Genomic DNA, 26,264 nt, shown 5'->3' on the forward strand with positions numbered 1-26,264 from the left:
ATGGGTGCTGGTTGGCGCCTTGCATGGCAGCTCCCTCCATCAGTGTGTGAATGTGTGTGTGAATGGGTAAATGTGGAAGTAGTGTCAAAGCGCTTTGAGTACCTTGAAGGTAGAAAAGCGCTATACAAGTACAACCCATTTATCATTTATAGGACTCTGCCTTTGCTGGCCTGCAAAACAAATCTGTTTCTCAACTGTGCAGCCGCGCTGCCTTGTAATGCACTTTTCCACCACTTGTGGCAGTAATGACAATATAATATATATTTGGAGCTAAAGTTAGATAAGTCTCTTTATTCACAAATTTTATAACCAAAGTGGTGAATCTTTATTTTATTTTGCACTTCACCTTTATTAACAAGCAATTTGAAAAACATGTTTTCAATTATTATTTCTTATAATTTAGTAAGAATGTATTTATTTTAGCACTCCGTGATGGTATGTAAATGTATTTTTTGTCAGCTTTTAAGTCCCTTCTTCCTTGATAATAATATTTGTGACTAACAAATGCTTTCCCTATCATTTGACAAGGTGTATCCTGTTTAACTGTAAGTAGGTTAGATAGAATTATTAAATGTGATTAAAATCCAGAGTAAGATTATTAATCCCATGTTAATATTTGAGTGGGCCCCCAGCCACTCTGTAGAGGGCAAATTGGGCCCCTCTGTGAAAAAGTTGAAGAACCCCTGATCTAACATATGGAGATGCATGCGTCTTGGAACATGGTGAGCAACAATCACACCTGTTCATTTCCAGAGAGCTGGATTCTTTGGAGTTCTGGGAGTTGAGGATTTTCTCGATCTTTTCAACTGAGCGCACCACCTGGATCAGCCTCAGCACACAAACCTGTTAGAATGAATACATGAAATGATACAAACATGTCGTGATTTAAATGTATTCATCTTCAGTAGAAGACCGCACAACGCAAGGGCCTGACCTTTTTCTTCTGCAAGTCCTCTTGTTTGGACAGCTGGGTGTCGATTGCATTTATCACCTCACTGACACATGACCGCAGGCTCTACATCAGACAACCAGCAATAGTCAGGAATAGGACAGTAAGATACATATATATATATATATATATGTAGGTGTGGGAAAAATCACAAGACTACTTCATCTCTACAGAACTGTTTCATGAGGTGTTCCCTCAATCATCAGGAGATGATTGAGGGAACCCTTCATGAAACAGTTCTGTAGAGATGAAGTAGTCTTGAGATTTTTCCCAAACCTACATATTGCGCTCTACCACGGTATCGAGCACTATATATATACATATATATATGTATATATATATACATACACATATATATATAATAGGGGTGTGGGGGAAAAATCGATTCGAATTCAAATCGCGATTCTACCGTTGTGCGATTCAGAATCGATTCTCATTTTTAAAAAATCTATTTTATTTTTTTGCAACTTTTTGGGGGGATTTTTTTTTTTAATTAATCAATTTTTTAATTAATCAATCCAACAGAACAATACACAGCAAAACCATAACAATGCAATCCAATTCCAAAACCGAACCTGACCCAGCAACACTCAGAACTGCAATAAACAGAGCAATTGAGAGGAGACACAAACACCACACAGAACAAACCAAAAGTAGTGAAACAAAAATGAATATCATCAACAACAGTATCAATATTAATTATCATTTCAGCATAGCAGTGATTAAAAATCCCTCATTGACATTATCATTAGACATTTATAAAAAAAAGAACAATAGTGTCACAGTGGCTTACACTTGCATGGCATCTCATAAGCTTGACAACACACTGTGTCCAATGTTTTCACAAAGATAAAATAGGTCATATTTTTGGTTCGTTTAATAGTTAAAACAAATGTACATTATTGCAATCAGTTGATAAAACATTGCCCTTTACAATTATAAAAGCTTTTTGCAAAAATCTACTACTCTGCTAGCATGTCAGCAGACTGGAGTAGATCCTGCTGAAATCTATGTATTCAATAAATACAGAATCCTTTTGAATCGGGAAAAAAATCGTTTTTGAATGGAGAATCATGTTGAATTGAAAAAAAAAAATCGATTTTGAATCGAATCGTGACCCGAAGAATTGATATTGAATCGAATCGTGGGACACCCAAATATTCACAGCTATATATATATATATATTATATATATATATTATATATATATATATATATATATATTAGGGATGCACCAAAATGAAAATTTGTGGCCGAAGCCGAAGCCGAATAAAACTTAAACGCATGGCCGAAGGCCGAATACCGAATAATGAATGCAGTTTTTCACATTTTTCTTTATATTGCATAAATAGCCTAGAAAAAATATTTAGACATGTTTTTCAAATAAAGTAATTTTTTATTGAATATTGACATTTTTTTTAAATATTCCAGTATCCTTTGCTTTTCAAAAAAAGCACAAAGTTTTTCATTTATATTAGGCCTTCAAACAAAACATGCATTCCAAAAAAAATAAATTGCATTAAAGTGGATAAACCCACAACAAATGAATTATTGTCCTTTTGGCAAAAGTCTGCTTAGCCACAGTAGATATGCTAATAATATAAACAGAAGGCTCAAGTAAATCTCAATTAAGTGTGTGCTTGTAACCTCATACACTTATACAGGTAGCCTACACAACAGGCTAATAATGTAAACAGAGGCCCCACTAAATCTCAATAAGTGTGTGCTTGTAACCTCATACACTTATACAGGTACACAACATATCCCAACGTCACTGTACGTTGGTTGATTGCGTCACCGCGTCAAAAAATTGCGTCACACGCCACTATTCGGCCTTGTTTTTAACTCATTCCACCGAAGGCCGAATGTGGCTTTTTTTGCCATATTCGGCCGAATATATTCGGTTACCGATTAATCGGTGCATCCCTAATATATATATATATATATATATATATATATATATATATATATATATATATATATATATATGTGTGTAGTCCATAGAGGATCCAACATAATAGTGTGAGAGTCTGCTGCCCCAGCGACGCGACCTCAGATAAGCGTTAGAAGATGGGTGGATGGACGGATGGATGACATTGAATGAAAAGGTGTGTCCAACTTTTGGCCTGTACTGTGTATATTTGTAAACATACCATAACCTCCTCGCGTAATTGCCCCAGCGGCACAGAAAGCTGATTGAGGGCTTTGTCCATCCCCACCTGAGACCAAGTCACAAACATGAACATTCTTACATCCTCACGGGTACATCAGAGATACATCTCAGTAGCACTGCTGGCCGGGACAACAACTCACCAAGTTGGTGGAGAGGTTGACAAAGTCAGCATAGTCCTTGTTGATGAGCTCCACCATGGCGGTCTTCAGCAGCTTGTAGTAGAGCTCCAGGTCCTCTCTCATCTCTTCCAGCGACACCTGCTTCCGACATCCTGACACAAACTGGTCAACGTCAAAGTCATCCTGTAGGACACAAAGACATTGCATTATCATCTGTGTAAACACACTGGTGGATAGAGTTAAGTACTAGCAAGTGCACTAAACCTGGTATTATTATCTGTGTAAACACACTGGTGGATACACTAAGTACTAGCAAGTGCACTAAACCTGGTATTATTATCTGTGTTAACACACTGGTGGATACACCAAGTACTAGCAAGTGCACTAAACCTGGTATTATTATCTTTGCAAACACAGTTTGATACACTAAGTACTAGCAAGTGCACTAAACCTGGTATTATTATCTTTGTAAACACACTGATGGATACACTAAGCAGTAGCAAGTGCACTAAACCTGGTATTAGTATCTTTGCAAACACACAGTTTGATAGAGTAAGTACTAGCAAGTGCACTAAACCTGGTATTATTATCTGTGCAAACACACTGGTGGATACACTAAGTACTAGCAAGTGCACTAAACCTGGTATTATTATCTTGGTAAACACAACTTGATACACTAAGTACTAGCAAGTGCACTAAAGCTGGTATTATTATCTTAGTAAACACAGTTTGATAGAGTAAGTACTAGCAAGTGCACTAAACCTGGTATTATTATCTGTGAAAACACACTGGTGGATACACTAAGCACTAGCAAGTGCACTAAACCTGGTATTATCATCTGTGTAAACACACTGGTGGATACACTAAGTACTAGCAAGTGCACTAAACCTGGTATTATTATCTGTGTAAACACACTGGTGGATACACTAAGTACTAGCAAGTGCACTAAACCTGGTATTATTATCTTTGTAAACACACTGGTGGATACACTAAGTACTAGCAAGTGCACTAAACCTGGTATTATTATCTTTGTAAACACACTGGTGGATACACTAAGTATTAGCAGGTGCACTAAACCTGGTATTATTATCTTAGTAAACACAGTTTGATAGAGTAAGTACTAGCAAGTACACTAAACCTGGTATTATTATCTGTGTAAACACACTGGTGGATACACTAAGTATTAGCAAGTGCACTAAAGCTGGTATTATTATCTTGGTAAACACAGTTTGATAGAGTAAGTACTAGCAAGTACACTAAACCTGGTATTATTATCTGTGTAAACACACTGGTGGATACACTAAGTACTAGCAAGTGCACTAAACCTGGTATTATTATCTGTGTAAACACACTGGTGGATACACTAAGTACTAGCAAGTGCACTAAACCTGGTATTATTATCTGTGTTAACACACTGGTGGATACACCAAGTACTAGCAAGTGCACTAAACCTGGTATTATTATCTTTGCAAACACAGTTTGATACACTAAGTACTAGCAAGTGCACTAAACCTGGTATTATTATCTTTGTAAACACACTGATGGATACACTAAGCAGTAGCAAGTGCACTAAACCTGGTATTAGTATCTTTGCAAACACACAGTTTGATAGAGTAAGTACTAGCAAGTGCACTAAACCTGGTATTATTATCTGTGCAAACACACTGGTGGATACACTAAGTACTAGCAAGTGCACTAAACCTGGTATTATTATCTTGGTAAACACAACTTGATACACTAAGTACTAGCAAGTGCACTAAAGCTGGTATTATTATCTTAGTAAACACAGTTTGATAGAGTAAGTACTAGCAAGTGCACTAAACCTGGTATTATTATCTGTGAAAACACACTGGTGGATACACTAAGCACTAGCAAGTGCACTAAACCTGGTATTATCATCTGTGTAAACACACTGGTGGATACACTAAGTACTAGCAAGTGCACTAAACCTGGTATTATTATCTGTGTAAACACACTGGTGGATACACTAAGTACTAGCAAGTGCACTAAACCTGGTATTATTATCTTTGTAAACACACTGGTGGATACACTAAGTACTAGCAAGTGCACTAAACCTGGTATTATTATCTTTGTAAACACACTGGTGGATACACTAAGTACTAGCAAGTGCACTAAACCTGGTATTATTATCTTTGTAAACACACTGGTGGATACACTAAGTATTAGCAAGTGCACTAAAGCTGGTATTATTATCTTGGTAAACACAGTTTGATAGAGTAAGTACTAGCAAGTACACTAAACCTGGTATTATTATCTGTGTAAACACACTGGTGGATACACTAAGTACTAGCAAGTGCACTAAACCTGGTATTATTATCTTTGCAAACACAGTTTGATACACTAAGTACTAGCAAGTGCACTAAACCTGGTATTAATATCTTTGCAAACACAGTTTGATACACTAAGTACTATCAAGTGCACTAAACCTGGTATTATTATCTTTGTAAACACACTGATGGATACACTAAGCAGTAGCAAGTGCACTAAACCTGGTATTAGTATCTTTGCAAACACACAGTTTGATAGAGTAAGTACTAGCAAGTGCACTAAACCTGGTATTATTATCTGTGCAAACACACTGGTGGATACACTAAGTACTAGCAAGTGCACTAAACCTGGTATTATTATCTTGGTAAACACAACTTGATACACTAAGTACTAGCAAGTGCACTAAAGCTGGTATTATTATCTTAGTAAACACAGTTTGATAGAGTAAGTACTAGCAAGTGCACTAAACCTGGTATTATTATCTGTGAAAACATACTGGTGGATACACTAAGCACTAGCAAGTGCACTAAACCTGGTATTATCATCTGTGTAAACACACTGGTGGATACACTAAGTACTAGCAAGTGCACTAAACCTGGTATTATTATCTGTGTAAACACACTGGTGGATACACTAAGTACTAGCAAGTGCACTAAACCTGGTATTATTATCTTTGTAAACACACTGGTGGATACACTAAGTACTAGCAAGTGCACTAAACCTGGTATTATTATCTTTGTAAACACACTGGTGGATACACTAAGTATTAGCAAGTGCACTAAAGCTGGTATTATTATCTTGGTAAACACAGTTTGATAGAGTAAGTACTAGCAAGTACACTAAACCTGGTATTATTATCTGTGTAAACACACTGGTGGATACACTAAGTACTAGCAAGTGCACTAAACCTGGTAGTATTATCTTTGTAAACACACTGGTGGATACACTAAGTACTAGCAAGTGCACTAAACCTGGTATTATTATCTTTGCAAACACAGTTTGATACACTAAGTACTAGCAAGTGCACTAAAGCTGGTATTAATATTTTTGCAAACACAGTTTGATACACTAAGTACTATCAAGTGCACTAAACCTGGTATTATTATCTTTGTAAACACACTGATGGATACACTAAGCACTAGCAAGTGCACTAAACCTGGTATTAGTATCTTTGCAAACACACAGTTTGATAGAGTAAGTACTAGCAAGTGCACTAAACCTGGTATTATTATCTGTGCAAACACACTGGTGGATACACTAAATACTAGCAAGTGCACTAAACCTGGTATTATCATCTGTGTAAACACACTGGTGGATACACTAAGTACTAGCAAGTGCACTAAACCTGGTATTATTATCTTTGCAAACGAAGTTTGATACAATAAGTACTATCAAGTGCACTAAACCTGGTATTATCTTTGTAAACACACTGATGGATACACTAAGCACTAGCAAGTGCACTAAACCTGGTATTAGTATCTTTGCAAACACAGTTTGATTCACTAAGTACTAGCAAGTGCACTAAACCTGGTATTATTATCTTTGTAAACACACTTGTGGATACAGTAAATACTAGCAACTGCACTAAACATGGTATTATTATATTTGCAAACACAGTTTGATACACTAAGTACTAGCAGGTCCACTAAACCTGGTATTATTATTTTTGTAAACACACTGTTTAATACACTAAGTACTAGCATGTGCACTAAACCTGGTATTATTATCTTTGCAAACACAGTTTGATACACTAAGTACTAGCAAGTGCACTAAACCTGGTAGTATTATCTTGGCAAACACAGTTTGATAGAGTAAGTACTAGCAAGTACACTAAACCTGGTATTATTATCTTTGCAAACACAGTTTGATACACTAAGTACTAAACCTGGTATTATTATCTTGGTACACACAGTTTGATAAAGTACTAGCAAGTGCACTAAACCTGGTATTATTAAGTATACTAGCAAGTGCACTAAACCTGGTATTATCAAGTATACTAGCAAGTGCACTAAACCTGGTATTATTAAGTACAAGCAAGTGCACTAAACCTGGTATTATTAAGTATACTAGCAAGTGCAATAAACCTGGTATTATTAAATATACTAGCAAGTGCACTAAACCTGGTATTATTAAGTATACTAGCAAGTGCACTAAACCTTGTATTATTAAGTATACTACCAAGTTCACTAAACCTGGTTTTATTAAGTACTAGTAAGTGCACGAAACCTGGTATTATTAAGTATACTAGCAAGTGCACTAAACCTGGTATTAAGTACTAGTAAGTGCACTAAACCTGGTTTTATTAATTCCTAGCAAATGCACTAAACCTGGTATTATTAAGAATACTAGCAAGTGCACTAAACCTGGTATTATTACGTAAACTAGTAAGTGCAATAAACCTGGTATTATTAAGTATACTAATAAGTGCACTAAACCTGGTATTATTAAGAACACTAGTAAGTGCACTAAACCAGGTATTATTAAGTATAGTAGTAAGTGCACTAAAGCTGGTATTATTAAGTACTAGTAAGTGCACTAAACCTGGTATTAAGTACTAGTAAATGCACTAAACCTGGTATTATTAAGTATATTAGTAAGTGCACTAAACCTGTATCTGATGATCATATTCGTCAAGTAGTGACGTAGTTAAAGCTCGAAGAATGTTACACGACTCACCTTCATAAAAACGTCCTTGTCGAAGCATAAAGAGTCTGGTCCCTTGGGTAAGTTCATGATTATTTACACAAAAGAGCCACAAAACGCACATTTAATTAAACTCAAGACGGCTGAGCGTCGCAGCGGAACTTCCGCCAACATGGCACATAACCAACGAGGAAGAAAGCAGACGCGGGAAATGATGTAGCGTCATCAAGTGGGCAATCGTGGTAACTGCAGCGTGGTGCTGTATTGGCATATATCTACAAATGTCTGAATACAGAAGTTATTTAAAACATGTTGCATGTCCTACTTCCAGTATCAATTGTCATATTTTATCAAGCTACTTACTGCATTGAATCAGATTTTTCCTTTAAAGCCCAAATTGTTTAAAATAATCAAGTTTGATCTCGCAAATGTTCGTGCAATTCGAAATCAAACGTCAACTGAAGCTTCAAAATTGTACTTGCATTCGATGAGTTTCAGCCACTTCAACGATTGTTTTACTAGCTGGTCTCAGGCTGGTCAGAGTTACAACTTTGAACCGTACCTTACCTACGATACCTACTATCCTACCTACCTTACCTTGCCGACCTTCATGCCTTGCCAAACTGTTTGTTGTTTTGACCACGCCACGTTAGTTTTTTGTCTTCATACCTATGTGCAAGTTTTTGTTTTGTTTTGTGCCACAGTAAGTGTTTTTGTTCGTTTGTATACAGTCATGCCATTGTGCTGCTTTTGTTTTGAGTATAGTCTAGTTTGTTATCCCCCCTTGTGCGCGCCCTTGATTTTTCTGTTTTTGTATTATAGTGTTTAAATAAATCAAAGTCTACTCACACTCTCGTCCGGCTCGTGCCAATCATCCTTTGCATGGAAAAAGCAAAACAAATCCAAGTCAATGTGTGACAAGAAGGAGCTGAGCCGGAAGGCAAAGCTCTCAATTTACCGGTCGATCTACGTTCCCGTCCTCACCTATGGTCATGAGCTTTGGGTCATGACCAAAAGGACAAGATCACGGGTACAAATGGCCCAAATGAGTTTTCTCCTCCGTGTGGCGGGTCTCTCCTTCAGAGATAGGGTGAGAAGCTCTGCCATCCGGGAGGAGCTCAGATGAGGTGGTTCTGACATCTGGTTCGGATGCCACCCGAATGCCTCCCTAGGGAGGTGTTTAGGGCACGTCCAACCGGTAGGAGGCCACGGGGAAGACCCAGGACACGTTGGGAAGACTATGTCTCCCGGCTGGCCTGGGAACGCCTCGGGATCCCCCGGGAAGAGCTGGACGAAGTGGCTGGGGAGAGGGAAGTCTGGGCTTTCCTGCTTAGGCTGTTGCCCCCGCGACCCCACGTCGGATAAGCGGAAGAAGATGGATGGATGGATGGTGTCCTACATTGTTGATCTTTTGGGGCTCTAATTACTAAATACTGCATATTTCAGTTTTACTATTAAAAAAACAAAGATGTTTTTGACAAAAATGCCATAAACCCCCCCCCCCCTTAGGGGACCGAAAGCAATGGATGTTGAGTGGGTCTAACATGATACTGTGATAGTCCAGTCCATAGTGGATCCAACACAACCGTGAGAGTCCAGTCCATACTGGATCCAACACAGTACCGAGAGTCACTTCCAAAGTGGAGCCAGCAGGAAACCATCCCAAGCGGAGGTGGATGAGCAGCAAAGAGATGTCCCCAACCGATGCACAGGCGAGCGATCCATCCTGGGTCCCGACTCTGGACAGCCAGTACTTCATGCACGGCCACCAGACCGGACCCCCTCCACAAGGGAGAAGGGGACAGAGGAGAAAAAGAAAAGAAACGGCAGATCAACTGGTCCAAAAAGGGGGTCTATTAAAGGCTAGAGCAGGGGTCACCAACCTTTTTGAAACCCAGAGCTACTTCTTGGGTACTGATTAATGCCAAGGGCTACCAGTTTGATACACACTTAAATAAATTGCCAGAAATAGCCAATTTGCTCAAGTTACCTTTAATAAATAAATCTATATATATATATATATATATATATATAAAAAATGGGTATTTCTGTCTGTCATTCCATCATAAATTTTTTTTCCTTTACGGAAGGTTTTTTGTAGAGAATAAATGATGAAAAAAACACCTAATTGAATGGTTTAAAAGAGGAGAAAATGTGAAAAGATGAAAATTAAATTTTAAATTTCGACTCTTTAAAATTCAAAATTCAACCGAAAAAAATTAAGAGAAAAACTAGCTAATTCGAATCTTTTTGAAAAAATTTAAAAAATAATTTATGGAACATCATTAGTAATTTTTCCTGATTAAGAGTAATTTTACAATTTTGATGACATTTTTTAAATGGGAAAAAATCTAATCTGCACTTTGTTAGGATATATGACAAACTGGACCAATCATTACCAAATACAAATCATTATTTCTTCTAGAGATTTTAAAGAAATTCAAAAGACTTTGAAATAAGATTTAAATTTGATTCTACAGATTTTTTAGATTAACCAGAATAATTTTTTTGAATTTTAATCATAAATTTGAAGAAATATATTCCACAAATATTCTTCTTCGAAAAAACAGAAGCGAAAATGAAAAATTAAATTAAAATGTATATATTATTCTTTACAATTAAAAAAAAATACTTGAACATTGATTTAAATCGTCAGGAAAGAAGAGGAAGGAATTTAAAAGGTAAAAAAAAAATATGTGTTTAAAAATCCCAAAATCATTTTTAAGGTTGTATTTTTTCTCTAAAGTTATCTTTTTGGAAGTCATTAGAAGCAAAGTTAAAAAAAAAAAAAGAATTTATTTAAACAAGTGAAGACCAAGTCTTTCAAGTATTTTCTTGGATTTTCAGATTCTATTTGAGTTTTGTCTCTCTTAGAATTAAAAATGTCGAGCAAAGCAAGACCAGCTAGTAAATAAATACAATTTAAAAAATAGAGGCAGCTCACTGGTAAGTGCTGCTATTTGAGCTATTTTTAGAACAGGCCAGCGGGCGACTCATTTGGTCCTTACGAGCGACCTGGTGCCCGTGGGCACCGCGTTGGTGACCCCTGGGCTAGAGCAGTGGTTCTCAAATGGGGGTACGCGTACCCCTGGGGGTACTTGAAGGTATGCCAAGGGGTATGTGAGATTTTTTTTAAATATTCTAAAAATAGCAACAATTGAAAAATCCTTTATAAATACATTTATTGAATAATACTTCAACGAAAAATGAATGTAAGTTCATAAACTGTGAAAAGAAATGCAACAATGCAATATTCAGTGTTGACAGCTAGATTTTTTGTGGACATGTTCCATAAATATTGATGTTAAAGATGTATTTTCTTGTGAAGAAATGTTTAGAATGAAGTTGATGAATCCAGATGGATCTCTATTACAATCCCCAAAGAGGGCACTTTTAAGTTGATGATTACTTCTATGTGTACAAATCTGCATTTATAATTGAATCACTTGTTTATTTTTCAACAAGTTTTTAGTTATTTTTATATCTTTTTTTTCCCAAATAGTTCAAGAAAGATCACTACAAATGAGCAATATTTTGCACTATTATACAATTTAATAAATCAGAAACTGATAACACAGTGCTGTATTTTTCAAGCAAAAATGCTTGAATTAAAAAAAAGTTCACAGGGGGTACATCACGGAAAAAAGCTTGAGAACCACTGGGCTAGACCAGGGGTCGGGAACCTTTTTGGCTGAGAGAGCCATGAAAGCCAAATATTTCAAAATGTATTTCCGTGAGAGCCATATCATATTTTTTAACTCTGAATACAACTAAATGCGTGCATTTTTAAGTAAGACCAACATTTTTAGAGTATAATAAGTCTCTTATTCTTTTTAATAACATTGTTATTCTGAAGTTAACCAATAATAAATCAAATGTCATGTCTGTTGATCATGTTTTTGTTTGGCCATGTGCTGTTTGTCCTTTGAACTCTTTAAGTTCCTGTTTTTTTCAACTCCCTTGTTTGGTTTCCATTGGTTACTCATTTTGTCCACCTGTCTCTGGTGGACAAAACGCCCGCTCACCTGCTTCCCGAGCACTAATCAGAGGCAGTATTCAAGCTCGTCTTTGCCAGTCAGTCGCCCTGTGCTGACTTGTTTCATGCCTTGCCATAGTTTCGTGCTTCATGCCATGCCAAGTAAGTTTTGTTCGATTTATGTTCTTAGTCTGTTTATGCGTTAGCTTTGTTCTTTAGCCCAAGTTGTGCCTCCGCTGTGAGCCATTTTTGTTTGTATATTTTTTTTTAGTTAAGATTAAATCATGTTTTTACCTAAATGCCATGTCCTGAGTAGTCCGTCTGCATTCCTGGGAGAACGACATAAAATACTTCTTACCATTAATGCGACTTCTTGAACAGGTGCGGTAGAAAACGGAGGGATGGATATAAATGCATGAGAATGTTTTATATATTGCACGTTATTTTTAGCACTGCGATTACCAGCGAAATTATTCATAATTATCGCGTCGAGCAACGTCGGCTAAGATTTATCTGAGAGCCAGATGCAGTCATCAAAAGAGCCACATCTGGCGGCATAGCTCGGTTGGTAGAGTGGCCGTGCTAGCAACTTGAGGGTTGCAGGTTCGATTCCCGCTTGTGCCATCCTAGTTACTGCCGTTGTGTCCTTGGGCAAGACACTTTATCAATCAATCAATCAATGTTTATTCATATAGCCCCAAATCACAAATGTCTCAAAGGACTGCACAAATCATTACGACTACAACATCCTCGGAAGAACCCACAAAAGGGCAAGGAAAACTCACACCCAGTGGGCAGGGAGAATTCACATCCAGTGGGACGCCAGTGACAATGCTGACTATGAGAAACCTTGGAGAGGACCTCAGATGTGGGCAACCCCCCCCTCTCTAGGGGACCGAAAGCAATGGATGTCGAGCGGGTCTAACATGATACTATGAAAGATCAATCCATAGTGGCGCCAACACAGCCGCGAGAGTTCAGTTCAAGCGGATCCAAGACAGCAGCGAGAGTCCCGTCCACAGGAAACCATCTCAAGCGGAGGCGGATCAGCAGCGTAGAGATGTCCCCAACCGATACAGGCGAGCGGTCCATCATGGGTCTCGACTCTGGACAGCCAGTACTTCATCCATGGTTATCGGACCGTACCCCCTCCACAAGGGAGGGGGGGACATAGGGGAAAGAAAAGAAGCGGCAGATCAACTGGTCTAAAAAGGAGGTCTATTTAAAGGCTAGAGTATACAGATGAGTTTTAAGGTGAGACTTAAATGCTTCTACTGAGGTAGCATCTCGAACTGGAGCCCGAACGGAAAACGCTCTATAGCCCGCAGACTTTTTTTGGGCTCTAAGAATCACTAATAAGCCGGAGTCTTTTGAAGGCAGATTTCTTGCCGGGACATATGGTACAATACAATCGGCAAGATAGGCTGGAGCTAGACCGTGTAGTATTTTATACGTAATTAGTAAAATTACCCACCTGCTCCCAGTGCCACCCACACTGGTTTAAAATGTAACTTAGATATTGGGTGTCACTATGTAAAGCGCTTTGAGTCACTTGAGAAAAGCGCTATATAAATATAATTCACTTCACTTCACATCTGGCTCTAGAGCCATAGGTTCCCTACCCCTGGGCTAGAGTATACAAATAAGTTTTAAGGTGAGACTTAAATGCTTCTACTGAGGTAGCATCTCGAATTGTTAGGTTGCCATCTTTTATTTGAAGCATGTGACAAATGAATGAATCATCGCAAATGTTAAATCCCAGCCTCTTTTATATGAGAGTATAAATCTGAGCAGGCCTGGACTGTCAGGCGCTGCAGCTCCCGGCAAGCTGTATAGTGACGCATTCACACACACTTGGGAAATCCCACAATCCAGTCCCTGTGATACGAAAAGCGCTTTTCTTGGAGCGATGGAGGAATTTGGATTATTACTATTTTTACAGGGGATTGCAGTAGTGGTATTATTAGTACAGTTCGAGGACTGTTAAATTAGACTCGGTGTGGCGTGACTCGGACTTCCCAGCTTCAGTGAACGCACCACACGGCAGTGGTCGCCAGGGGGCGGAGATGTTGCAGAATCCTCCGTCCAGGATCTGAGGCAGGTGCCGACAGGAAGGTGTTGTTTTAGTCCGAGATCGTGACTACTTCTGCGGCGGAGAGGACAGGGAGGGGTCGGCGTCGTCACCAGCGCAGAGAGAGCGATGGCGGAGTGCGGCCGGAAGGCGCTGTCCCTCCTGGAGGCGGCCCGCTCCCGCTACGAGAGCCTGCAGATATCCGACGACGTGTTCGGCGAGTCCGGGGATGACAGCAGCGACAACCCCTTCTACAGCACCTCCGGGGACTCGGACTCGGACAACTCCATGGCCGAGGTGGGCGAGGAGCACCGTCACCATCAGCACCACCACCACCACCACCACCACCACCAGAGACGAGGCGACAGGGAGAGCTCGCTCGGCGGGGTGGCAGGGGGTGGCAGCCCGGGTCCGCCCGGCTCTCTGTCCCGCAGCCAAGCGGAGGAGGAGGGCTGGACGGAGACCCTGCAGGATGTCACCGTGCCGCCGTGTAAAGGCTCTTACGGTGGGTGAGGCATGGGGAAGAAGGTCCCTTGTCACGTTTTATGGTGACCACACTGCACACAATGGCTGATATAGCTCATTTTGCTGTGTGTGTGTGTGTGTGTGTGTGTGTGTGTGTGTGTGTGGAGCAGGATGACACTGCAGCCCTAATTGTTGTATGTACAGTATATGCATGTTTATACAATATGTATGTATGTATGTATGTACAGTATGCATGTTTATACAATATGTATGTATGTATGTATGTACAGTATGCATGTATGTCCATCCATTTTCTACCGCTTATTCCCTTTTTGGGGTCGCGGGGGGCGCTGGCGCCTATCTCAGCTACAATCGGGCGGAAGGCGGGGTACACCCTGGACAAGTCGCCACCTCATCGCAGGGCCAACACAGATAGACAGACAACATTCACACTCACATTCACACACTAGTGCCAATTTTAGTGTTGCCAATCAACCTATCTCCAGGTGCATGTCTTTGGAGGTGGGAGGGGCCTATCCCCAGGTGCATGTCTTCGGAGGTGGGAGGAAGCCGGAGTACCCGGAGGGAACCCACGCATTCACGGGGAGAACATGCAAACTCCACACAGAAAGATCCCCAGCCTGGATTTGAACCCAGGACTGCAGGAGCTTCGTATTGCGAGGCGGACGCACTAACCCCTCTGCCACTGTCATACTTGCCAAACCTGAGAGCTCGGAATAAGGGAGATATTGAAAAAGGCCCGCTGGAGCGAGGAGATTTCACGACTGGATTTGTTGCACCGGTTGGCATCCTGTGACAGTTCCACGCTGGAAATCACTGAGAGCGGCCCATTCTTTCACAAATGTTTGTGAAGTGAATTATATTTATATAGCGCTTTCCTCAAGTGACTCAAAGCGCTTTACATGGTGAAAGCCAATATCTAAGTTACATTTAAACCAGTGTGGGTGGCACTGGGAGCAGGTGGGTAAAGTGTTTTGCCCAAGGACACAACGGCAGTGACGAGGATGGCTGAAGCGGGAATCGAACCTGCAACCCTCAAGTTGCTGGCACGGCCGCTCTACCAACCTAGCTATGCCGCCCCAATGTATTACAATTTGTAGAAACAGTCTTCATGACTAAGTGCTTGATCTGATACACCTGTGATTAGGGCACCTGATACTCATCATTTGGGTGGGTGGCCAAATACTTTTGGCACCATATATATATATACACACACACACACACACATATATATACATATATATATATATATATATATATATATATATAAATATATACACACACATGCATGTAAGCATGCAGGTATGTAGGTAGGTACGTACATATGTGTGTGTGTGTGTGTGTGTGTATGTATTTATATATATACACACATATATATATATATATATATATATATATATGTATACACACACACACACACACACACATATAAATATATATATATATATATATTGCCAAAAGTATTTGAAGTATTTGGCCACCCATCCAAATGATGAGAATCAGGTGTCCTAATCACTTGGCCCGGTGTATCAATTCCAGAATGGGCCGCTCTCAGTGATTTTCAGCGTGGAGCTGTCCTAGGATGCCGCCTGTGCAACAAATTCAGTCGAGAAATTTCCTCGCTCCTAAATTTTCCGAAGTCAATTTTATTACAAGAAATGTGAAGCTTTTGGGAACAATAGCAACTCAGCCGCCGAGTTGTAGGCCACGTAAACTGACAGAGAGGTCAGCATAGTGCAAAGACTTCCTACACAGTCGGTTGCTACAGAGCTCCAAACTGCATGTGACCTTCAGATTAGCCCACGTACAGTACGCAGGTAGCTTCATGGAATGGGTTTCCATGGCCGATCAGCTTTATCTAAGACAGGGGTGCCCATTACGTCGATCGCGAGCTACCAGTCGACCGCGGGGGGTGTGTCAGTCGATCTCCAGCCAGGCTTTTAAAAAAAAAAAACCTAAAAATTAGTGATCATCAATCTTCACCAAGACGTCACTTAAATGACATTCACGGTACCGGAGGGTCTTGTGAGATGACGCTGGCTGCTGCAAGATCATTATTATGAAAATATGACCGAGAGGAAGGCGAGAAACACTTTTTATTTCAACAGACTCTCGCGCCGTACCTTCCGTCAAAACTCTAAAGGCCGACTGCACATTTCCTATCTTCACAATAAAAGCCCTGCTTCATGCTGCCTGCGCTAACTAAATACAGAGTCTCGGAAAACTGGCGTGCACAAGCGATCCCTCAGAAACCTGGCGTGCACATCACTTGTGCACGCCAGCTTTCCGAGACTCTTATTTTGTTAGCCAGGCAGCATGAAGCAGGGCTTTTATTGTGAAGATAGGAAATGTGCAGTCGGCCTTTAGAGTTTTGACGGAAGGGACGGCGCGAAAGTCTGTTGAAATAAAAAGTGTTTCTCGCCTTCCTCTCTGTCATTTTTTCATAATAATGAACTGGCAGCAGCCAGCGTCATCTCACAAGACCCTCGGGTGCCGTGAATGTCAATCAAGCAAGCTACGGAATTTGCCGCCAATGTTTTTCTTGTAAAGTGTATGGAAGCTGGATGAATTAGATGCCAAAAACCAACCACTTTCATGTGGTATTGTACAGAAAGGACAACTTTTTTTCTCCTCCATTTGAAAATGTGGGCGTTATCATCATTACTGTCTGATTCCAATCAATGCAAGTCATCAGAATCAGGTAATACACCAACTTATATTCTTGTCTTTGTGAAAGAAAGACATCTATATGTGTTACACATGCTTGTATTATCATTAAACACATTTAACTTGTTTACAAAAATGTCTCTTTCATAAATAAATAAATATAAATGATATATATAAATGAGGTAGATCCCCTCGAGTTGGTCAATTGAAAAGTAGCTCGCCTGCAGAAAAAGTGTGGGCACCCCTGATCTAAGACCTGCATCAGCAAGTCCAATGCAAAGCGTGGGATGCAGTGGTGTAAAGCACGTCACCACTGGACTCTCAAAAAGTGGCGACGCTTTCTCTTGAGTGACGAATCACACTTTTCCATCTGGCAATCTGATGGACCAGTCTTGGGTTTGGAGGTTGTCCGGAGAAAGCTACATTTTGGACTGCATTGTGACGAGTGTGAAATTTGGTGGAGGAGGAATTATGGTGTGGTGTTGGTTTTCATGACTTGGGCTTGCCCCCTTAGTTCCAGTGAAAGGAACTCTGAATGCTCCAAGATACCAAAATGACGTGTGTGTGTGTGTGTGTGTGTGTGTGTGTGTATATATATATATATATATATATATATATATATATATATATATATATATACATATATATATATATATATATATATGTATATGTATATATATATGTGTGTATATATATATATATATATATATGGCTGGACGATATGGCTTTTTGCTAATATTTGGATATTTTTAGGCCATGTCACGATACACCATATATATCTGGATATTTTGCCTTAGCCTTGAATGAACACTTGATACATATAATGACAGCAGTATTCTTCTTCATACTACATTAAAATATGTTACTTTTAAACTTTCACACAGAGAGGCAAATCACAACTAAAAGTGTATTTATGAAACCGTTATTGGCACAGATGGCACAAACATTCATGTCATTTCCAAAACAAAAAGTGCAAGATTGTCAGACATTTTAAAACAAGCTATTAGTGCACTTTTGTGCATGATGTCACTAAGATGACGTATCAAAACAACACTGAATTAAAGTGCACTTTTTGTACAGAACGCCACTACAATAGTTTGAAATAAATAAAGTGCACTTATGTGCATGATGTCACACAAGATATTTCAATAAGTGTCAAAAAAAATGAGCTACATATTAAGTAGTGTATGTCCTTTGCTATGTGGTAGGTTCCTGCAGATGTTAACTCCTTCTGCTGACTAGTTTTTTCATACGGTGTTGATGTGGAAATGGTTGCCTCGGCATTTTGTGGGTTTGGCACCGAATGGAGATGTTGGCATGCTGAGTTTCAAGCACTCCTTATTCTCTAGCGGGTGACTTTTCAAATGATGCTGCAAATTAGCAGTGGTGCTACTTTTTGTAGCAACGCTTTTGCCGCGTACTTGACATATTACACTTGTCTGTTCAACATCTTCCCGCTTGAAGCCAGACGTTGGACCCCCTGCTGTTTTTCTCGGGAATTAATTCTTCCTTCATTTGTTACCCGATTGGCACCTTTTTTCTCTCCTATTACCACTCGCACCAAGCTGTTAGCATCGCAGCTGTTACCCATGCTGCTACCTCTCTGCTCCGTGAGGGCGTATGACGTTGCACGCGTGACGTATATAAAAAGGTGCGCTTGTTTTACGTCTCTGCTTCTCACAGAGACAAGAAAGCATGAGAAACACCTGAAATGTAATGCCCGCAGCCAAAAGCAACTGCGTGAGAAGGTATACTCCAATATCACCATTTAGTCAATTCCTACATCGCACAGAAACAAACCCGCGATATATCCAGTATATCGAGAAAATGACTTTACAAGAAAAGTGTAAATACAAAGTGCATACTTAATTCGGGGCTTCATGATGCCAGAGGGGTTAGTGCGTCTGCTTCACAATACGAAGGTCCTGAGTAGTCCTGGGTTCAATCCCGGGCTCGGGATCTTTCTGTGTGGAGTTTGCATGTTCTCCCCGTGACTGCGTGGGTTCCCTCCGGGTACTCCGGCTTTCTCCCACTTCCAAAGACATGCACCAGGGGATAGGCCCCTCCGACCTCCAAAGACATGCACCTTGGGATAGGCCCCTCCCACCTCCAAACACATGCACCTAGGGATAGGCCCCTCCCACTTCCAAAGACATGCACCTGGGGATAGGCCCCTCCCACCTCCAAAGACATGCACCTTGGGATAGGCCCCTCCCACCTCCAAAGACATGCACCTGGGGATAGGCCCCTCCCACCTCCAAAGACATGCACCTGGGGATAGGCCCCTCCCACCACCAAAGACATGCTCCCCATAGAGGAGCCTCCACTGCTGGATGCACTTATGCCCAGGACTCAAAGTACATCAAAGTATGATGTCTGTACAGTATGTACACATGTATGTACAATATATGTATGTACGTATGTACCGTATGCATGTATTAGAGATGGCGTTTCATTGAGACAATCTGCATGATTTGTGTGGTGACAGAATGACTTGCACCAGCTCCATCATAAAATGGTGTACTTTAGGTCAGTGTTGTTCAACATTTTTTTTTTGAGCCAATGCACATTTTTTTTAATTGGAAAAAATCCGGAGTGCCCACCACCAGCAGAAATCATTTAAAAAATTAACCTCAGCAGCCGACATTGACAGCAAAAAGTCGTTGTCGCAATTGTTGGATGTGACTTTAAAGCAAAACCAAGCATGCATCACTATAGCTCTTGTCTCAAAGTGCTGTCACCACCTGTCAATTCACACCCTGACTTACTTTGAATTTGTTGGTGTTTTCCTGTGTGTATTGTTTTACTTCTTGTCTTGCGCTCCTATTTTGTTGTTGATTGTCATGTCATGTTTGGATGTACTTTGTGGACGCTGTCTGCTCCACACGCTGTAAGTCTTTGCTGTCGTCCAGCATTCTGTTTTTGTTTACTTTGCAGCCAGTTCAGTTTTAGCTCCGTTTTGCATAGCTGTCCGTAAGCTTTAATTGCTTTTTCTTAGCGGCTCTCATGCTCCTATTTTGGTGGCTTTTCCGGTTTTGTTGGTGTTTTCCTGTAGCGGTTTCATGTTTTCCTTTGAGCGCTATTCCCCGCACCTGCTTTGTTTTAGCAATCAAGAACATCTCGGTTGTTTTTATCCTTCTTTGTGTGGACATTGTTGATTGTCATGTCGTGTTCGGATGTACTTTGTGGACGCTGTAAGTCTTTGCTGTCGTCCAGCATTCTGTTTTTGTTTACTTTGCAGCCAGTTCAGTTTTAGCTCCGTTTTGCATAGCCGTCCGTAAGCTTTAATTGCTTTTTCTTAGCGGCACTCATGCTCCTATTTTGGTGGCTGTTCCGGTTTTGTTGGTGTTTTCCTGTAGCAGTTTTATGTCTTTTGAGCGCCATTCCCCGAACCTGCTTCGTTTTAGCAATCAAGAATATTCAAGTAGTTTTTATCCTTCTTTGTGTGGACGTTGTTGATTGTCATGTCATGTTCGGATGTACTTTGTGGACGCTGTCTGCTCCACACGCTGTAAGTCTTTGCTGTCGTCCAGCATTCTGTTTTTGTTTACTTTGCAGCCAGTTCAGTTTTAGCTTCGTTTTGCATAGCCGTCCATAAGCTTTAATTGCCTTTTCTTAGCGGCACTCATGCTCCTATTTTGGTGGCTGTTCCAGTTTTGTTGGTGTTTTCCTGTAGCGGTTTCATGTTTTCCTTTGAGCGCTATTCCCCGCATCTGCTTTGTTTTGGCAATCAAGAATATTTCAGTTGTTTTTATCCTTCTTTGTGTGGACATTGTTGATTGTCATGTCATGTTCGGATGTACTTTGTGGACGCCGTCTGCTCCACACGCTGTAAGTCTTTGCTGTCGTCCAGCATTCTGTTTTTGTTTACTTTGCAGCCAGTTCAGTTTTAGCTTCGTTTTGCATAGCCGTCCATAAGCTTTAATTGCCTTTTCTTAGCGGCACTCATGCTCCTATTTTGGTGGCTGTTCCAGTTTTGTTGGTGTTTTCCTGTAGCGGTTTCATATTTTCCTTTGAGCGCTATTCCCCGCGTCTGCTTTGTTTTGGCAATCAAGAATATTTCAGTTGTTTTTATCCTTCTTTGTGTGGACATTGTTGATTGTCATGTCATGTTCGGATGTACTTTGTGGACGCCGTCTGCTCCACACGCTGTAAGTCTTTGCTGTCGTCCAGCATTCTGTTTTTGTTTACTTTGCAGCCAGTTCAGTTTTAGCTCCGTTTTGCCTAGCTGTCCGTAAGCTTTAATTGCCTTTTCTTAGCGGCACTCATGCTCCTATTTTGGTGGCTTTTCCAGTTTTGTTGGTGTTTTCCTGTAGCGGTTTCATGTTTCCCTTTGAGCGCTATTCCCCTTACCTGCTTTGTTTTAGCAATCAAGAATATTTCAGTTGTTTTTATCCTTCTTTGTGTGGACATTGTTGATTGTCATGTCATGTTCGGATGTACTTTGTGGACGCTGTCTGCTCCACACGCTGTAAGTCTTTGCTGTCGTCCAGCATTCTGTTTTTGTTTACTTTGCAGCCAGTTCAGTTTTAGCTTCGTTTTGCATAGCCGTCCATAAGCTTTAATTGCCTTTTCTTAGCGGCACTCATGCTTCTATTTTGGTGGCTGTTCTAGTTTTGTTGGTGTTTTCCTGTAGCGGTTTCATGTTTTCCTTTGAGCTCTATTCCCCGCATCTGCTTTGTTTTGGCAATCAAGAATATTTCAGTTGTTTTTATCCTTCTTTGTGTGGACATTGTTGATTGTCATGTCATGTTCGGATGTACTTTGTGGACGCTGTCTGCTCCACACGCTGTAAGTCTTTGCTGTCGTCCAGCATTCTGTTTTTGTTTACTTTGCAGCCAGGTCAGTTTTAGCTCCGTTTTCCTTAGCTGTCCGTAAGCTTTAATTGCGTTTTCTTAGCGGCACTCATGCTCCTATTTTGGTGGCTTTTCCGGTTTTGTTGGTGTTTTCCTGTAGCAGTTTTATGTCTTTTGAGCGCCATTCCCCGAACCTGCTTTGTTTTAGCAATCAAGAATATTCAAGTAGTTTTTATCCTTCTTTGTGTGGACGTTGTCGATTGTCATGTCATGTTCGGATGTACTTTGTGGACGCTGTCTCTGCTCCACAGTAAGTCTTTGCTGTTGTCCAGCATTCTGTTTTTGTTTACTTTGGAGCCAGTTCAGTTTTAGTTTCGTTTTTGCATAGCCTTCATTAAGCTTCAATACCATAGGGGAACTCACCTTTTGTTTATTTTTGGTTTAAGCATTAGATACCGTTTTACCTGCACACTGCCATATTGTGATCACAACAAACCATGCTCACCACATCTACAAAACAATTGGCTGCCTGCTGGCACCTACTGATATGGAAGAGTATTACACGGTGACTCTGTCGAGCTCTAGACAGCACCGACACTCAACAACGGCACATTTGCGGATTATAATTACTGGTTTGCAAAAACATATTTTTAACCCAATTAGGTGAAATTACGTTGTGGTCGTCTATAACCACACACGTCAATTTATACAGTAGCGTGTTCAAACGAGAGGAAAACTATCAATATGTGAAATATTACAATATCTTTTTGTATTAGTCTATTTTTGGTGGCAAAATAACCTTAACTTTTGCGGGTTTTGACCCACTTTTTTATGACGTCTTGGATCCAATAACAATCTGTCTTGGTAAATCACACCATGGAGCAATTATTAGAAAGTGAAACCAGGAGTGAGTCCAGGATGTTTTGCATCCTGATACTGTTTGACCAGGTGATAAGCAGCAGGTGTGTGTGTGTGTTTGTACAAGTGCTGTGGGTGTGGTCAGTCAGACGGATGCTAGGACCAACAAAGTGGAGAATATTGCTTGTATTCCCATGCCTGACTTCTTACCGGAAGTAAAGACCAGCGGTGGTCGACCACGCCATTATGGATGTTGGAGCAGAGTACAAAAGATCCTTAAATCTTCCTGCAAAACATCAAACTATATAATGGAATAGATCCCTATACTTTGTCAAAAAAAGATTGGTCGAGTGATATCAAGGATTAAACGTCTGTCGCGTTCCTAAATGTGTGGGACTACGGTGCTCCGGACATCATTCTACATGAGAAAAGAGATTAAAACTTGTAGAAGCATGGAGGTCTACAACTTCTTTGTGTGTGTCTGGGTCATGGACGGTAGTATCATGACTCTCTTGGATAAATATGCATCGTTTTTGCTCGGGTAAGGTGGCATTTCATGATTTAACTTCGCATCTACAGCCACGTTTGTTGTTGTATGCGCCGTTTACTAGCAGCGTGTTTTTTTCCCCATCTTTATTAATGTATAACTATAGATTGTGTATGTGCTGAAAGATTCATTTAGGATTGTTTATCAAAATAAAACTATAGTTATATATGAAATAAGTATATTTCGGTCATATAATCAATCAAATCAATCAACCATTTTGTGTGATCAGTTTTACAGTACATGTTATATGTATACAATTATGCACATTTACACACGAAAGAAAAGAAAACGAATGACCAAAAAAGGAATAGGCTGAAGCCAAAGCTTATATTTGCCTATCCTATACCTTCACAGAAGATTAGATTGCCTGGAACATCAACGTTAAAAAAAAAAAAAAAAAATCAAAAATCAATGGGATGAAAGCAATTGTGACTATATTTTATCATTTTAAATTATTTCACCTTTCAATGTTTTCTTCAACCTTACCAAAGAAGTGCATGTTTTCAGCTCATCACTGAGCTTGTTCCACCGTTTAACTCCTAAAACTGTAATACATTTGTATTTTATATTTGTTCTCCATCCATCATCCATCCACCATCTTCCGCTTATCCGAGGTCGGGTCGTGGGGGCAACAGCCTAAGCAGGGAAACCCAGACTTCCCTCTCCCCAGCCACTTCGTCTAGCTCTTCCCGGGGGATCCCGAGGCGTTCCCAGGCCAGCCGGGAGACATAGTCTTCCCAACGTGTCCTGGGTCTTCCCCGTGGCCTCCTACCGGTTGGACGTGCCCTAAACACCTCCCTAGGGAGGCGTTCGGGTGGCATCCTGACCAGATGCCCGAACCACCTCATCTGGCTCCTCTCGATGTGGAGGAGCAGCGGCTTTACTTTGAGTTCCTCCCGGATGGCAGAGCTTCTCACCCTATCTCTAAGGGAGAGACCTGGAAACTCATTTGGGCCGCTTGTACCCGGGATCTTATCCTTTCGGTCATGACCCAAAGCTCATGACCATAGGTGAGGATGGGAACGTAGATCGACCGGTAAATTGAGAGCTTTGCCTTCCGGCTCAGCTCCTTCTTCACCACAACGGATCGGTACAACGTCCGCATTACTGAAGACGCCGCACCGATCCGCCTGTCGATCTCACGATCCACTCTTCCCTCACTCGTGAACAAGACTCTTAGGTACTTGAACTCCTCCACTTGGGGCAGGGTCTCCTCCCCAACCCGGAGATGGCACTCCACCCTTTTCCGGGCGAGAACCATGGACTCGGACTTGGAGGTGCTGATTCTCATTCCGGTCGCTTCACACTCGGCTGCGAACCGATCCAGCGAGAGCTGAAGATCCCGGTCAGATGAAGCCATCAGGACCACATCATCTGCAAAAAGCAGAGACCTAATCCTGCGGTTACCAAACCGGAACCCCTCAACGCCTTGACTGCGCCTAGAAATTCTGTCCATAAAAGTTATGAACAGAATCGGTGACAAAGGACAGCCTTGGCGGAGTCCAACCCTCACTGGAAATGTGTCCGACTTACTGCCGGCAATGCGGACCAAGCTCTGGCACTGATCATACAGGGAGCGGACCGCCACAATAAGACAGTCCGATACCCCATACTCTCTGAGCACTCCCCACAGGACTTCCCGAGGGACACGGTCCAATGCCTTCTCCAAGTCCACAAAGCACATGTAGACTGGTTGGGCAAACTCCCATGCACCCTCAAGAACCCTGCCGAGAGTATAGAGCTGGTCCACAGTTCCACGACCAGGACGAAAACCACACTGTTCCTCCTGAATCCGAGGTTCGACTATCCGACGTAGCCTCCTCTCCAGTACACCTGAATAAACCTTACCGGGAAGGCTGAGGAGTGTGATTCCACGATAGTTGGAACACACCCTTCGGTCCCCCTTCTTAAAGAGAGGAACCACCACCCCGGTCTGCCAATCCAGAGGCACCGCCCCCGACGTCCACGCGATGCTGCAAAGTCTTTTTTATTTGTTCTCGCTTTACCTATTTCAAAAATCGATATCCCCCGTAAATTATAGTTTTCTCCTCTTAAATGAAATAGCCTGAGAATACAAGCTGGAAGGCTGTTGTTCTTTACTCGAAACATAATTTCCATGGTTTTTAAAAACACCATGTCTGAAAATTTTAACACATTTGAACTCATAAATAATGGATTGGTATGTTCATAGTAGCAGGCTTTGTGTATTATTCAAATGACCCTTTTTTGAAGTTTTATGATTGGGTCTATGTTTGTTTTATAAACATTTCCCCAAATTTCAACACAATACGTTAAATATGGAAAAATAAAAGAATAATACAACATGTGCAGGCATGTCTTATTCAGCAGGTGTCTTACTTTATAAAGAATAGCAATAGATTTGGATATTTTTCCTTTTATATATTCAATATGCGGTTTCCAACACAGTTTATGATCAATTATTATTCCCAAGAATTTAGTTTCATATACTCTATCAATTTCCACTTGTTTTAATTTTGCTTCACAATTTGTCCTTGCACCACTAAACACCATACATTTAGTTTTCTTATCATTTAATAATAACTTATTAATATCAAACCATTTTTTTTAGCTGAATTAACTCAACCTCTATTATCCTCAACACTTCAAGTCTTCTCCTGAACAATATACATTGGTATCATCTGCAAACATAATACATTTCAATTTATTAGA

At 40.7% G+C, this 26,264-nt stretch overlaps 2 protein-coding genes across 4 annotated transcripts in view; one reads left to right on the forward strand and one right to left on the reverse strand.

The window, feature by feature from the left end:
- cog2 (component of oligomeric golgi complex 2) overlaps nt 1-8,371 on the reverse strand; it is a 47,307-nt gene extending 38,936 nt beyond the window's left edge. For all 3 annotated transcript variants that reach the window (XM_061911676.1, XM_061911675.1, XM_061911674.1), the window contains exons 1-5: nt 8,206-8,371; nt 3,262-3,423; nt 3,102-3,167; nt 935-1,015; nt 740-843 (exon numbers count right to left, since the gene is read on the reverse strand). In XM_061911676.1, the coding sequence (XP_061767660.1) occupies nt 740-843; nt 935-1,015; nt 3,102-3,167; nt 3,262-3,423; nt 8,206-8,262 (470 nt within the window). In that variant the 5' untranslated portion in view covers nt 8,263-8,371. The remainder of the gene's footprint in view (nt 1-739; nt 844-934; nt 1,016-3,101; nt 3,168-3,261; nt 3,424-8,205) is intronic.
- A 5,807-nt stretch (nt 8,372-14,178) lies between these two features.
- pgbd5 (piggyBac transposable element derived 5) overlaps nt 14,179-26,264 on the forward strand; it is a 51,132-nt gene continuing 39,046 nt past the window's right edge. Inside the window, exon 1 of the mRNA XM_061911686.1 lies at nt 14,179-14,724. Within this exon, the coding sequence (XP_061767670.1) occupies nt 14,349-14,724 (376 nt within the window). The 5' untranslated portion in view covers nt 14,179-14,348. The remainder of the gene's footprint in view (nt 14,725-26,264) is intronic.

Source organism: Nerophis ophidion, linkage group LG09 (genome assembly GCF_033978795.1).
Source record: "Nerophis ophidion isolate RoL-2023_Sa linkage group LG09, RoL_Noph_v1.0, whole genome shotgun sequence".
NCBI classification, from domain to species: Eukaryota; Metazoa; Chordata; class Actinopteri; order Syngnathiformes; family Syngnathidae; genus Nerophis; species Nerophis ophidion.